This window comes from Rhamphochromis longiceps, linkage group LG11 (assembly GCF_057381845.1).
Source record: "Rhamphochromis longiceps isolate RC_006_pf linkage group LG11, R_longiceps_female_GT1.1, whole genome shotgun sequence".
Lineage (NCBI taxonomy): Eukaryota > Metazoa > Chordata > Actinopteri > Cichliformes > Cichlidae > Rhamphochromis > Rhamphochromis longiceps.
This window is the reverse complement of record NC_140567.1, coordinates 33,614,718-33,630,115: the sequence shown is the minus strand read 5'-3', so window position 1 is coordinate 33,630,115 and position 15,398 is coordinate 33,614,718. Positions and strand designations below refer to the sequence as shown.

The window sequence follows — 15,398 nt, the reverse complement described above, 5'->3', positions numbered from 1 at the left end:
CCCATCACACTGAACACTGGTGCTCCACAGGGGTGTGTACTGAGCCCTCTCCTGTACTCACTCTACACCTACGACTGCACAGCCACTAACAGCTCCAACATCATTGTGAAGTTTGCGGACGACACTACAGTGGTGGGTCTTATCACCAACGGTGATGAGACGGCTTACAGGGAGGAGGTCAGCGCCCTGACCCACTGGTGTCAAGACAACCATCTCACCCTCAACGTCGCAAAGACAAAGGAGTTGATAGTGGACTTCCGGAGGTGCAGAGAAGTACACACCCCCATCACCATCAACGGCGCTGCTGTGGAGAGAGTGAGCAGCTTCCGGTTCCTTGGAGTACATCTGGCTGAGGATCTTACGTGGTCAGTACACACAAACAAAACAGTGAAGAAGGCGCAGCAGCGCCTCTTCTTTCTCAGGAGACTGAAAAGATTCGGCATGAGCCCCCGCATCCTCAGGACCTTCTATCACTGTGCCATTGAGAGCATCCTCACTGGATGCATCACCACCTGGTATGGCAACAGCACCGCCTACAACTGCAAAGCTCTCCAGCGAGTAGTGCGGTGCTCTGAACGGATAATTGGAGGTGAGCTTCCCTCCCTCCAAGACATCTACAGGAAGCGCTGCCTGAGGAAAGCGGGGAGGATCATCAAGGACTCCAGTCACCCCAGCCATAAACTGTTCAGACTGCTTCCATCAGGAAGGAGGTTCTGCAGCATCCGGTCCCGTACCAGCAGACTGAGAGACAGCTTCTTCCATCAGGCCATCAGACTGCTGAACACGTCATAGACACCTCAGCTTCACTACTGGAACTTCAACATTATGCACTCCACACTGTATATAAATGCCACTTGTTTTGCACATATTCAACTCTGTATATTTTATATATTTTATTATTATTATTATTATTATTATTATTATTATTATTATTTATTTTTATTTTTTATTTTATTTTTTTTACTATTTAATTTGTAAAAATGTGTATACACACACACACACACGTAGGAAAATATTTAGTATACACATCCAGAAATGCATACACTATTATATATTGTACATATATTTATTAGTTTCAGGTTGGCCATTCTTGTATTTTGCTCGTTTGTGTTGTTGTGTTTGCACATCTCTGTTGCTTGTGGGGCTCGCACACAAGAATTTCACTCGCATGTGCTGTGCCAGTGTGCCTGCACATGTGATGTGACAATAAAAGTGATTTGATTTGATTTGATTTGATTTGATTTATAAATAAGTATTTCTAGAGATGTAGCGGCTTTGAATAAAAACGGCCAAGACAGCATTTTTTTAATGCTTGTGAAATATAGAATACAAATCTATAAATTCCTGAGCAGTAAAACAGACTAACACACTGTGTGGGCAGCTTTGGCTACGGTTATTTATTTATTGTTGAATGTGCTTTATTTAGGTGATGTTGGTCTCTGTACAATTCTCCAATACATCCACCTCAGCTGGTCATGACAGATGGCTGAGCCTGGTTCTGCTTGAGGTTTTTTTCCTGTTAAAAGGGAGTTTTTCCTTCCGCATGTCTCTAAGTGCTTGCCCATGAACTCAAAGCAGTCTCTTAAAATAAATAAATAAATAACATTTTTTTTCTTTGTTTTATACAATTGAATATTTATGTATTTGCCTGGAAAGTACAAAACATGTAGACATCACTCTGGGCATTCCACTGTTTGCTCTATTTAATCAGTTAATTTGCATATTATTTTTAGAGCACCAAATAAAGTAATTATTAGTTTTAGCCACATTGATGTTCCAGAATAATTAGAGCGTTACAACCAATATTAACACTGGATTTCTAATGCAGGACATTTATACCTCTACCTTTCACTACAGCAAAGGGATGTGAGGCCATGTTGTTGACTGTTATGTATCTGTTTTCTGTCAGTACCTCCTCCCCATCGCAGACATCTTGCCAGGTCGTTGCCCGTGCCAAGAGGAAGTATACACACAGGGGGGTTCTTGTCCAGGTTGGCCTTATCTAGAGCAGCAGGACAAATATCACAACAAGATGTGAAACAAGGCCAAACCAAGAAAACAAACTCACTGCAAGAACTTGCAAAGAAACCATCAAATCCCTTTTTCAGCCCAACTAGTAATACTAGAAGTCAACATGAATGTCCAGTTGTACAGTCTATTTCAAGAGGCACATTTTGCCTGACAGTTATTACCTCTCTTTGTTTTGATAGATAAAAAATTGAGGCAATTTTTGAGAGCCCAAACAAGTAACACATCTTCAAGACCAAACAGAGAAGGCCGGGTGTTTTTTTTCCCTTCAAATGATGACTAATATGTTGTTTTCCAACTCACGTAATTATCCCATTTTACCACCTCTGAATACACAGGCTTGGATGTAATGAAAGTGTTCATATACAACCCATTTATTACACTTTACCATTTCAGGCTGGACAACAAGAGTGCTGCAGCCTTTGAAAAATAATAAAAACAAAGGCAATTTTGCCAAAAAAGGAAATGGGGTGTTTAAGTGCTACAGTACTATGTTTATTACTTTACAGGTAACTGAATGCAGTATGTGCACATGTACTGTAGCACCTCAGAAGGCTTGCAGTTTTTTTTTTTGTTTTTTTTTTGGAATGAACATGAGGACCAAATTCTTGGCAAAGTTGTGACAAAATAAAAAAAAATTGAAAAGTAGCATATTCTGTACCAATGAAGTCCAGGATCCAGCCCACAGTGCCATCACCTCCACAGGCCAACACTCTGAAATCAGGAACATCTCTGAAGAAATTCAACCTGTAACAAACGTCTTACTTTTAGATGTCTTGCACTGGTTACAGAAGATATCTTTTATCTTCAGTTTTCCCTGAAAATAATTGAAAATGATTTTAAAAGTGAAGGTGCATTAAAATGTCTCTTTTTTCAGTCTTTCTTGCGTTTAAAATTCACATGACACAGACACAGTGTGCATATTATGAGCATATTTTTGAGCCTACTGCAACAGCACACTGCTTCACTGCAAACCCCCATCTAATCCCACAAAATAACACATGTCGCATTGATAATTATTCATTCAGTGAGCTAGCCTGCCTGTTCGAGGCCTAATTGGATCATGACAGGCAGTGTTCAGTCCAACTTCTTCCGTTCCTTCACAATAACAAAGCCCTAACTGAATGAGCCAGCCTCCAAGCCTCGTATGGCGGGTAAATGATTCGCTCAATTACTCTCCAACTGGGACCACAAACCATATTAGACGCAAAACAGACGGCCGCAAACATGAAAGGCAACTTTGGGGATATTTAAATACCAAGAAACAAACACTTAATTTGCTGTAATTGCATTATTGAGGCAGCTAATTGACAGCAGTGCGTGCGGCTGCCTCGGCCTGCAGTGTCCGACGGTGACCGTTCACCCTGCTAATGTGTGCTGCAGTGAGTACACTTGACAAAATATTAACAAGGTTAGAGTAGGAGAAGGTCATCTGGAATGTTCTCAACTCTAGGAAGAAGCCACGGATTCGACCCCAGACTGCAGAGGAGAGGCAGGTGACGCTTCAGCCACATCAACAGAGAAACAAACAGTGGCCACAAGGTCAGTCCCTAAAACTTGGGAGTTGCGTTGGCGCAGTGAAAGCTGTGCCAGTCTAAACCTCGTGGAGGGTTTTTTTTTACCCTGTGAGTGCTGCTGTGTATTTATTTTTTATAAGACACAAAGATTCTGTTTTCACATCTAATCAAAGCCAAACAACGTGGCAGCACGATGCTGAGGCATTCCTGTGTGTTTAAACGCTGCTGGACTCAAACAGCAAAGTGGAGGAGCGTTGTGCATGTAAATCATCCATTCATTTTCTTAATCACAAATGTGAACCATAGGAAACCTGGAGCTGCCCACACCACCAGCCTGCAGTGAGCTGCTTGTCTGTATGCGCGATCACATGTGGTATGGCGAGCGTTTCACCTCTCTCTATCCGTCAGTCACTTGTGTCACCAGCTCTGCGTTCAGCCTTATGCATATGGAGTCGCTGCTCGTCAGCATGATGCTATCGTCTCCAGGATTTGTTATGTGTGAACTCACCTCATTTGTGTCTGTTCTGTCTGAGGGAACCGAGTGAGAGGTTTAATGCTACAGGCCTCTCTTGCATGTGATGGTGGTTATTATATGTGGGCAACAACCGAAAACACTACTGGGTGTGTAAACAGAAGGTCATTAGCTGATCTGATTAGTGAGGTAACAAACAAAGGGATGCTTTTAGATTTTGTGTTTTCCCTATATTTTCTTCTCCTTTTATAAACAGTTCTTTCAATTTTTCCACAATAATTTATATAAAAAGACAATTTTCTTAATGCAAAGTAACTTACTACAGATACTGCTGCCAGTTATAAAGCTAATAAAGAAAAATTAACACATAAAACAAAAAATATAAAACTAATGTGAATCTTTATTTTTCCTTTTTTCTTGCTTTGTTTATACTATAGTCGTTATTATTACTATTTATTATTTTTTCCAGTTCTTTAGATGTATCATGGCAGTTGTCTTGGGATTTAATAATCTAAGAGCAGTCATGTTCACTTTTTTAATTCCATTAGAAAACAATACTCTGATTTTCATGAGTACACTGAAACAGCCTTTTCATTTCTGTTAAGGCTGCTAATGTGCTTTCTGTGTTTATCTGTGGTTATAAGCTACAGTGTTTTTAAATATAATCTTTTTTTTTAAACACAAATCATTTTGGAAAATATCTACCTGCTTTTAGGGTTTAGATCTTAGATTGATAAAAGGGCTGCAGATTTTTCCTCTCGTGTCTGAAACACTTTAAAAAAGCAAACCTCAATCGTCATATGAGTGTGAAATTTGGATGCTTTAAACATTAAAAAAAGTAACCTGTGAAAAAATATATTATATTGACATTTAGCTTCTTTCATGGAAATAATACATTTTTAAAACGGTATCTCACACTACAGATGTGTGAGATATCACTAAAGATGATCTGGTCAACAACGTACCCTGGCATGGGTCCATTTTTAGCCAGGTTGTAGACTTGTCTTGGGTTCAGAAGATACTGGAACTTTCTGTAAATCCTACAGAAGAAATAAATAAAAAAAATAACATCGGAAAAAACTAAGAAGCAATGCAAATGTCGCTCTCTCAAACATCACACATTCGTTTCCACTTCAGGGAATTTAGCCTGTTAAGTGCAAATGCAGTCCAGGGTCCAATCACAATGTAACGAGGCAGTGGACTGGGCAGTGGGGTGGGACATACCCAAAGTCCCCTTGAGGAGAAACCATTAGAAAGACTAATTCATTTTAATTTCAATTTCATTATATCAACTGGCTGAAGTCATATTTTGATCTCATAATTTAAACAAATGAGGGCCGGAGTAATAAGGAGTGAATGAATATGTTTCAGTAATAACCCAATTAGCCCTGGGTTAAAGAAGGGGAACCAGCCAGTGACATGACAGTGAGAAGGCTGTCTGAAGCAAGAGTGTGTGTGTATGTGTGTGTGAGAAAGAAAGAAAAGAGAGCTGACGGCAGAGGCGTCCAGTGCTTTAGGTAAATGTTATTTTGTTTTTATTTGACTGAGCAAGCCTAAAGCACTTGGTGGCCAGAGGCCACGCTGTTGCCTTCCCTCTGCGGCTGAGGAGCGGGGCTTTAGAGGCTTCATGTAGCATGTTGAGACAGATTGTGTACTTACCTCTCTCCCTGCTTCCCCCCGCTCTTCGGATTGACAAACACCAGCAGAGGATGAGTGCCCTCTATTGTTGTGATCTGAATGGGAGATGTCAAAACAAACTGTTGGTGTTTGGAGACTGCAGGATGCTTCACAGGAATTCACTTTCAAGCCATATCCCTCAGAAATTTTGCCAAGTATATACAGCACTTTCAAGGCATGCCAGTCATCTGATTCGTTACATACTGCAGTTTTCCTGTTACCTGGCTGGGATAATGTCTGTGTGTGCTTCATGTTTCTTCGCCTGAGTAAAAACTTAATCTTGGGTTAATTATAATGTCTAATTATAAAGGAAGAGCTGTGATGGAGATTTTAGCCAGTATCTCTGAAACTACATTATACACTATCACAGGTCCCTTGATTTTTGAGGAACTGATACCTTTATTTTTCAAAGAAACGTTGTTTTGCTTTTTTATTGTCAAAAAAAATCATGTATTCATTCTTACTCAAATAATTCAAGTAAATATAGTTTTTCACCGCAGGCAAGTCATTCTCAAATTTACGCCGACCCACTCAGATCTTTCATTGGATATTCAACCAGCAGATGAGCATATGACAAAGGATGTCCTTCATTATTTTTCCCCCTGGTTCATTTATATCTTTTCCTCATTTTGCTTCATGAGACAATATCTCTGTTAATACTTTTACTACGACCTCATAACAACCGCTCCATTTGAACTTTTTCCCCACTAATGATGATGATCAAGAATAGGTCAGAAAATGATGAATAACATCTCATTTTGAAATCCAGTAGGTTTGTTTCATAGGTTCTAGTTTTCTGTTTTACATGTTTTTTAAAGTAAAAATTGGAATGAAAATGTAAAATTCCACTGCAAAATTTTTAATTACAATTTCTTGCAGTATCTTCACTGTCCACCGGTGGGCAATTGCACCACCATTGTAGGTAATTAATACATGTGAACTACAGTGGTTAGAAGCTCCAGGTCCAGGACAATTAATCAGGATTGCCTCAAAATGAACTACAGCATCTGTGTTTTTGGCAGCAATAAATAGAATAGCATAGAAAGCATTTATTGTCGTTACACTACGCAAAACACAAGTGTGGCAGTGCCACTCCTGATTGGTGAATTAAAGTCACAAACACATCGCTCACGGAAACAACTCACCTTACGTTACAGAAACTAATTCATGTTCTCTTTAAACATTCTGACAATAACAGACCTCTACATCAAAGACAAATAAGCCATATCCTGCTTGATGTTTGAGCATCACTTTTTGATATTTTTTGTCTTGTTTTGTTTTATTTTGGGGGTTTTGTTGACACCAATAAAATGTCAAGCTGACAACAACATTATCCTTAAATACTTTTAAATATTATTTTTAAAGTTTGGGACTATTAAACTCAACTTTTGAATGCTCTGACATAAAAAACAAGAAGTCCTCTATCTTACAGTCAGTCAATACTCAACCTGATACCAAGTACTTATTTGCGACTGCTTTCTAATCAGCCAGACAGTTTGCCTTGAGTGACATGAGAACGGATTTTCCAGTGTCTCTGAGTGGTAGTGAATCTGTGGACAGGCAGAGCCTGCGATGTCAGAGGCCGATCTCACAAAGCGCCACATAAACAAGCTCTGACTCAGCGGCCCCCGTTTGAATTACCCTTCCTGCAGTTAGTCTGCAACAACTCGCCCAGTGCTCTCCCTGACACAGATGAAGCACTTAACTCCCCCTGCCTGCTATCCCAGCAGGCCAAGGGTGAATTAATGAGCTCCCTGTCCAGTTCAGAGTGATCCATTACTTCCTGTAATTATAAATAATAATCTTGATTATTACGCTGGTTAGCCAGCGAGGAGCATAGATGGATGTGCCTGGGATATGATTCATCATATTTCTCTCTCATCCACGCGTAGACGTGCAGTCGCCACAGACAGCGGCAGGCTTCCATCGCCAACATGCTGGCTGACAGATATTAGAGAGCATCAGGCTGGACAAGGCTCTGCCATGGGATACTGATTACCAGCAGGGCCTGCAGAGTCCCATCATACAGAGCTTCATTTTAAAAACTCAGTATTCATGAAAAACGGTTTGATTTCTGGATGGGACCTTAAAATAATCCGACTGTATCCAATTTATGGCTGTGCAGAATTTAGCAAGCAAGCTTTTTAACATGTATTTCAGTTACTCTTTGTTTTTATTTATTTCAAAATGAGCCTATTTCTTGGCATCCACAAAACGTTTCAGGTCATATAACCACTTATTCTGCACCTGCACCCCAAATAATCGGACTGTCGTATGTTCGCTTGTTTGTGAAGTGAAGACTTGTGCTTTCACTGGATTAAAACAGATTTTTCCAACTACTAACAGATTTTTCAACTTTTGTAATTTTAAAATAAATTAATGAATCTGAAAATTAAGGGTTTCTCAAACCCCCTCTCCTCATTGTGGGCCTTTTCAAACTGTGAAGCATAACCTTATTATCAATGAAATATCTAAAAACAAATAAAATACAAACAAACAAACAAACAACAAAGCACGAATTCTGCATTCACTGTAGTATGGGATTGTGATTAGTAAATAAAAACTATAAAAAAATATTAAGGCACAAAACTGTCAAATGTCTCGAGTACAACCTGCAGTCCTTGGCCATCGACTGTGACAGAATTGGCTCTCTGCATCTTTCCTCTGCCTGACTGACTTGACCGAGAGTCCTTCCTCAGTGTAGACTGTCTTTCCTGTGGTCAAAGGTCACACAATTACAAGAGCTTTGTTTTTTTTCCCTGCAATTAAATATATATATATATATATATATATATATATATATATATATATATATATATATATTTAATTGCAGGGAAAAAAACAATGCTCTATATACACATGCATATGTATATATATATGTATGTGTATATATATATACATTAGGGGTGCAACAATACTCATATCGATACAGTGCTTTCGGTTCAGTACGCATATGTATCGAACAATACAAAATTTCAAAATTTGTAATTTATTTTATCAACTTTTCTTCTGATGATGCTGTCTGTGTTGAGAGCTCAGTGGATCTGCATTCAACTACTCCGCCTAGGCTGCACTGTCGAGCGCAGATCCACTGAGCACAGCACAAGCTAGCGAGACAGAAGTTAAGGTCGTTGCAAATGGCAACTGCCTAAATGGTAGCCGAAATTAAACCTCCCCACCATAAAACAGTATGTCAGATGTGCCACGCAATGCTCAATTACATGGGTGGGAACTAGTGCGTTGGCGCAGTTAGCTCGTTAACGTGTTGACGTCCAGCCCCATGCACGGGGCGATCCGCGGTAACTCGTTAACGGAGATTTGCCGCGTTATGGCGTTAACGTCATTTTAACGAGATTAACGCAGACAGCACTAGTGGGAACACAACGAATATGACTGCACATTTACGCCGACATCATCCTAGTGCAAAGACAAGTGGAAGCAGACAAAAACAACAAGCACGCATGCTACAAACTTTACCCGAGTCATTTAGACAGCCGTTAGCACGTGATTCTCCTTATGGGGACCTGATATGTTTAATATGCTGCTGAGAATATAGCCCAGAAGAAGCATATAGTATAGCTTTTATTTTGGAAAGAGCCATTTCTCTGTAATAAACTCTCTTTTCCAAAGATGAGTGATTTCTCGATCAGACAAATTATTTTTTTTAAATTATTTTGTTGTTTCAGCAACATTACATTTAAAAACCGTACTTTTGAGTTAAAATATATATTTATAATTTTAATAAATGACAAATTAAAACGGCATGAACATTTTTTTGTATCGAAAAAATATCGAACCGTGATATTATTATTATTATTATTATTATTGGATAGAATAGTGCATAGGTAAATACATGGTTTACTGCCAGAATTGGAGTGAACTGTGTGTCTCGTATCTGTTACTGTAAAGTCGTCTCTAGAGACCTGCTATCGTTTTATGACTACAATGACGTGAACAGCTTAGTGTAGGCTGCAGATTTAGTAATCTCTAACATTTTTTTTTTACTTTTAGCAGAAAGAAGGAGTCAGAATATAAACTGTCAATCTTAATATTATATATCTGTAATTTCCCAGTAGTTTTCCTATAAGTTCACATTTAATCAGTTGCTAGTTGAAGAATTTCACTGAAAGAAAAGCTTATTTTTCATATTGCAACTTACAAATCTGCCATAACCAAATAAAAAGTTACAAACATAAATACAAAACAACGAGGTTATTAATAAAAAATTAATGTTGTAACTTTTTATGTTGGCTTTTGACCTTTTCTGGCAAACTTTCCCCACATAAGTTTAAATGGAGTTTTTATTGAGTAAGTAAGAGTCCTTCCTCGTGAAGCGCACTCATACAATTTTGGAAATAAACTTCTACAAAATAATTTGGTGCCATTTCAGAGCTCAGTGGGAGAACACAGGCTGATGATTGGATCCTCGGGTAACAGTTCCAAACGAGGTCAGGTTCACCGAGCCTCGGGACTGCTGACCCATCAGAAGTGAAGTCTTACCAGGACGATGGGGCAGATTGAGTTGGGGGGCAGGATGTGATCCTTCAGGGGTCCACAGTCACACTCAGGTTTCACATGTGAGGCACACTTGTTATGGAGCTGGAGGAGGTGGCAACCGTTATTAACAACCAACTCGTGTCAATAAGAGTTCATGTTTAAGTGTACAATTTCAGGTATATGCTCCAGACTAATTTACATTACATGTGTCATTGTCTCCATTTTATTTTCTATTAATGTGCAACTGCAAACAAGTGTTTTGGGAGTGTAAATTGGTGGGATGACTTGTGAGGTAGGAGAGGTGCAAAAATGAAACCCTAAACAACAAGAAGCAGTGGGAATATAATAAGGAGGTGGCTGGCTCTCCTCGGGTGTCGGCTCACCGTGATTTGACACCAAACACAGTGGAGCCCAGTCAGACCCTGGTAACACTTAATGGTTTTGTGACACTTGTCACACTTGGTGGGGCAGTTCCCTTCCACCCAGAAATGATGCATTACCTGCAGAGAAAAGGAGAGATAGCACACAGAGAGGGAAAAAAGTGAGAAAAGAAACATGGTGCAGAAAAACAAGATATATACAAAAGCACAAGTGACACAACAATTAAAGAAAGCAAGGAGGAAGGGAAAAACAAGCAAGAAGGAACAAGAAGGAAACAAGAAGGAAAAACAGAGAGTGAGGAGGAGAAAGCAAAGCAAACAGTGCTGTCTGCATCCCCGTCTCTAAACTAGGTTTATCCTGGTAATTAGAAATGCTTAGTAGCAGATTGAGTTGTTGCAATTCCATGAGAGGAAGAGAAGCCCTTATCCTAAGCTCCACGGAGCACTGCTGATCCAAGCGTGCCGACTGGTAAACACTCCAATTGGACGTACCTCTGTGTTTTTCTTGGACTTGACATAGGTTTTGATGCAAGACAGCGGAGCGCGAGCCACACAGCGCTCGTGGACTGTGTACTTGCAGACTGGAGCAAAAAACAAAACACAAAAACATTGTTTTGAATGAGCAAAAGAACAAAGAAGAACTTCTCTTTTGTTGTAAAGTATGTACACTAGGGTTTGAGTTATGTGTTTGTTCATCTTTTTCTAACTCAGTAAAGGGTGCACTGTAGGAGGCTGAAACACGTGCAGGTCTTATCCTTTTAAAATAAAAAGTCTCTGTTAAACTGTTTACTTCTCCTTTATCTCCACCTGTCCTGTGTTTTAGACAATCATGTGGCACTAAATCAAAATTATTAGACATTTACTTTTTGATGTCAGTTGTTTTATGTAAATATCCTTATCACTACCTTTCATGCATGAAAGGCCACGCAGATCTTACAGATCTTGCAATGTTACATTTCATCTTTTTAAACAGATAAGTGCATCTGTCAAACCTGTAACACTGACTGAATTACTCACATGAGCAGCAGAGACCCTGCTTCCCCAGTCCAATTAGCATGTTGAGACACAGGTTACAGTAGGCTGGCTTATTGAAGTGCTTCAGTCTCCACACGTGCTGCCCGTCATCTTTTACGTTCTGCAGCAACAGAAACAGGTGCAACCATTAACTGATGGAACAGTCAACGAGTCACTAATCCACCGCTGTATCACATGGCTTCATGTTCAGGCTGGACAATCACCAGTTAATCATCTGATTGACTAAATTTGTTCCTTTTATCGCAAGTTGAATTCTGTACAAAAGCACTTTGTAGTTGATTTTGTTCTTCTGGATGCAGCGTTTTCAGTGGGAGAAACATTTCATCACTTACCCAAGTGACTTCTTCAGTCTCAGCTGATTTGTGAAACAGCTGCAATCAAGAGATGAGATAAGAGTCCATCTTTCACCATCTCAGGCCCCCTCCTCGGTTCAGCCACCGTTGTTTCCTTTTCACATAAATGGCCTCCTTGACTCTATGCTCAAACCAGCCTTCCTCCCTGTGCACATCTTCATCACTGAATGAGTGGCCTGACAGGGTAGCTCCTCCATGTTGCGCTGTGTTTGGTTTCCTCTTGAACTTCATCGTGTACACCATATCGCTCTGTTTCAGGTAGGAAACTGGGTCTTTGCGGTGGATGAATCTTTGGAGTTTTTTGGTCTTTAAAAGTCATTGAGACTGTTTTGAAAAAATGTGTCTCGGCTGTTCCGAAACTCCTGATGCATAACGGATCGCCAATGGTTCTTGCTTAGGCAGCATTTTTCCGTCTTCTCTCCTGGATTGCCTGGAGTGTTCTCCAAGCCTCTTCCCAGCTTCCCATGCCCAGCTGGGATAACCACATTTACTCAGGGCTTCTTTGATATGATGTTCTTCTGCTTCCCAGTCCACTGGGATGCTGTTCACTCGCTTACAGCTTTGATTGCAGCCATTCTCCAACTCTCTGTGAACAGTTCTCATGGCCACAAATCAATGGCGATGACAATTTGCATATTAATGATCATGAAACTACCCTCATGGCTCATTCTTAGGAAATGGTGCTAGATTCCGTCATTATGTATTTGTAGTGCTTATAAAATTTGGGAAACATGCAGTTAGCTGAGACTGAAGAAGTCACTTGATGAGTGATGAAACGTTTCTCCCACTGAAAACACTGAATTCAGATTAACAGAATCAACTTTTGGGGGGATTTCATCAAGACAAAGCATTTTGATTTTCTTTGTATATTATTCTAGGTCAAGCAGTCTAAATTCAGTAAGGTCAGAAGGCATGATTTTCTGTTACGCTTTTGTAGTAATATTCATTCATAAAAAAGGATACGTGGTAAGTTTTTATTAAAAGGTAGTCAAATGCTTCCACCTAGTGGAAAATGAGTGAACTGAAAAGTCCAGCTAATGCTGTAGCTCTTTGGGAATTAAACTATGCTATGTTTTTACATTTACAACTTAAATAGTCAACTTTAAATTGGTTCTGTGCCTAGCTTCATCCCTCGAGTTATGTGCCTTACTGTACAGCTTGCTGTATCAAACAAAAAGTGTTCGTCTGGGCTAGAAATGAGTGAAAAAGCAGCCAATTTCTAAAGACTTGGAGAATTTTAGTTTTAGCATAGTACTGTACTAGCATAGCACTGTGCATCTAAGAAAGCTTTGGGCTTCTCAGTATTAGCACCAAATGTGACTCTCTCTGTGGACTCACTGTCTCCAGGCCCAGCAAGACTAGCAGGGGGATGGTGGTCATCCCTCCCTGGATCCACTCTTCCAGTGATACAGTACCATCGTGATCGTAGTCAATCTCCTGCATCATTTCCTGAAGGATCTACAGTAAAAACAACAACAACAAAAAAAACCATATTGAGTTGAGTACACATGATTGTCTCAGGCTAGTAAGCAATATTTTCATGCATACTCTATTTCTCAAGCAACATAGGGTATGAATATACTCCTTACTGGTTTCAGCTCAGTCACATCCCATTCCAGGTACTCTGCGACATGCATCATCTGGGAGACAATGTGCTCTAACTCCTGCGGCGACACCACAGACGGTCATTATAGGCACAAAAACACTGTGTTTACCTTTCTGTATGTCGCAGCCTTAAGTTAATGTCACTAAATTTCTTTGGCATGAATAGACTGATGAACAGCTCGTAATAGCAGGTTGGAAATGTCATTCTTCTGCAGAGAAGAGTTGCACACAGCAAAAACAAAGGCAGTGTGGGAAGCACTCTGAAGCTGAAGGTTTAATTACAATGGTTGGTTTTTGGGGGCAGAGGCGGGTGATGTTATTATCTAGTACCACACTGAATCACTATGATGCACTTAGGATATCTTTAAAAACTAGAGTGTATGAGTGTAAATGAAGAGTTCATACTGTTTTTTCATTTTCTCTTAAATTCTGAGTATGAGTTGGGTCCCACTGAATGGCTATCTCTGCCTACATTTGTATTCTCTCTGCCCTCTCATTAGTCCTCTGTTTTCTATTATGCTTTCTATCTGCCGTCCAATAATGGGTGAGAGATGACTAATAATTGAATATGTTACCAAACCCACTCCACCTTCTCTATCTCCCTTTTAACCCTTTAATTTAAACCCCCACCCCCTCCTACACACTCTGGACAGATAATGAGCAGTGCTCTTTCATTCATAACTATGTCCAATCCACAGATTTTACTCATCCCTGTTTTTCTCCATTACTCTTCCCATTTCATCCATTAATTTACTTAATTTATTTAAATGATTTTGTTGATGGAGAAACAGACATACAGAGAAATAGAATCTGATGGACAGAAATGATTAAAAAAAATGGAGATTAACTGATAACATTTAGAAAAAAAGATCAAGGGAGAAGAACTGAAGAAGAAAATACAGAGATATTAGAAAGATAATCAGCAAAAAACGTTATCTTACGTTTACAAAAGACAGCTTGCAAATCATATAGTCTATTATTATGAATCCACCCTTGAAACCATCGACTATCATCTGATGATAGTTTAGCTGTTAAATATTATAATTTTTTATTTAAAAAGTTATCTAAGTGGTGAACAGAGCTGGATATCTGTTACCTGACAGAAAAAAAGTCTCAGAAACCCTGAAAAACTGAAAATCTATGTCATCGGACAAGCCACTGGATTGCTTAAATGCTCACTGACCACTTTATGACAGTAGATATTCCTTGTTAGTACTAGTTTGGACCACTTTTTGTTTCCAGAATTAACTTTATTCTTCATGTCATAAATCCAACAAAGGGGCTGGAAACATCCCTCAGAGACTTTGCTGCATATTGACACGATAGTATCATACAGTTGCTGCAAATCCATGATAGGAATTTCCCATTCCACCACATTCCAAGGGTGTTCTATAGGATCTGGTGACTGTGGAGGCAATTTAAGTACAGTGAACTCATTGTCATGTTCAAGAAGCCAGGTAACATTTTCCCAGTGTTTGGTTTGATGGATGGATGGATGAATGGATGGATGGAGACTTTTATTTGTCACATGCAAAGTTTACACCTGCAGTGAAATAGGACCCCTCCAACCATGCATCCAAAGCACAGACATCACATGGGAAGATAGGTCTAATTTTGTTGAGCCCGTGTGAATTTCAGCCTCAGATTCCTGTTCTTAGCCAAGTTAGTGTTGCCTTCCTATTACAACAAACTAATCCGGCCATTCTCCACTGACCTCTGGCATCAACAAGCCATTTCTCCCCATATAATTGCTGGATTTTTTTCTGTTTCTCTCATATGGGTTTTCTCTATAAACTCATCTGCTTATGTGGGTAAATCACAGTAGCCAGTCAGC

The 15,398-nt window shown here is 39.6% G+C and overlaps 1 protein-coding gene across 1 annotated transcript in view; it reads right to left on the bottom strand.

Moving 5' to 3' along the window:
- The window catches only part of dgkb (diacylglycerol kinase, beta), an 88,477-nt gene that overhangs the window by 46,976 nt on the left and 26,103 nt on the right, over window positions 1-15,398 (bottom strand). The window contains exons 8-18 of the mRNA XM_085423754.1: window positions 13,549-13,623; window positions 13,298-13,417; window positions 11,589-11,706; window positions 11,064-11,152; window positions 10,575-10,691; window positions 10,195-10,293; window positions 8,307-8,408; window positions 5,677-5,750; window positions 4,983-5,057; window positions 2,690-2,775; window positions 1,913-2,002 (exon numbers count right to left, since the gene is read on the bottom strand). Of these exons, the coding sequence (XP_085279880.1) occupies window positions 1,913-2,002; window positions 2,690-2,775; window positions 4,983-5,057; window positions 5,677-5,750; window positions 8,307-8,408; window positions 10,195-10,293; window positions 10,575-10,691; window positions 11,064-11,152; window positions 11,589-11,706; window positions 13,298-13,417; window positions 13,549-13,623 (1,045 nt within the window). The remainder of the gene's footprint in view (window positions 1-1,912; window positions 2,003-2,689; window positions 2,776-4,982; window positions 5,058-5,676; window positions 5,751-8,306; window positions 8,409-10,194; window positions 10,294-10,574; window positions 10,692-11,063; window positions 11,153-11,588; window positions 11,707-13,297; window positions 13,418-13,548; window positions 13,624-15,398) is intronic.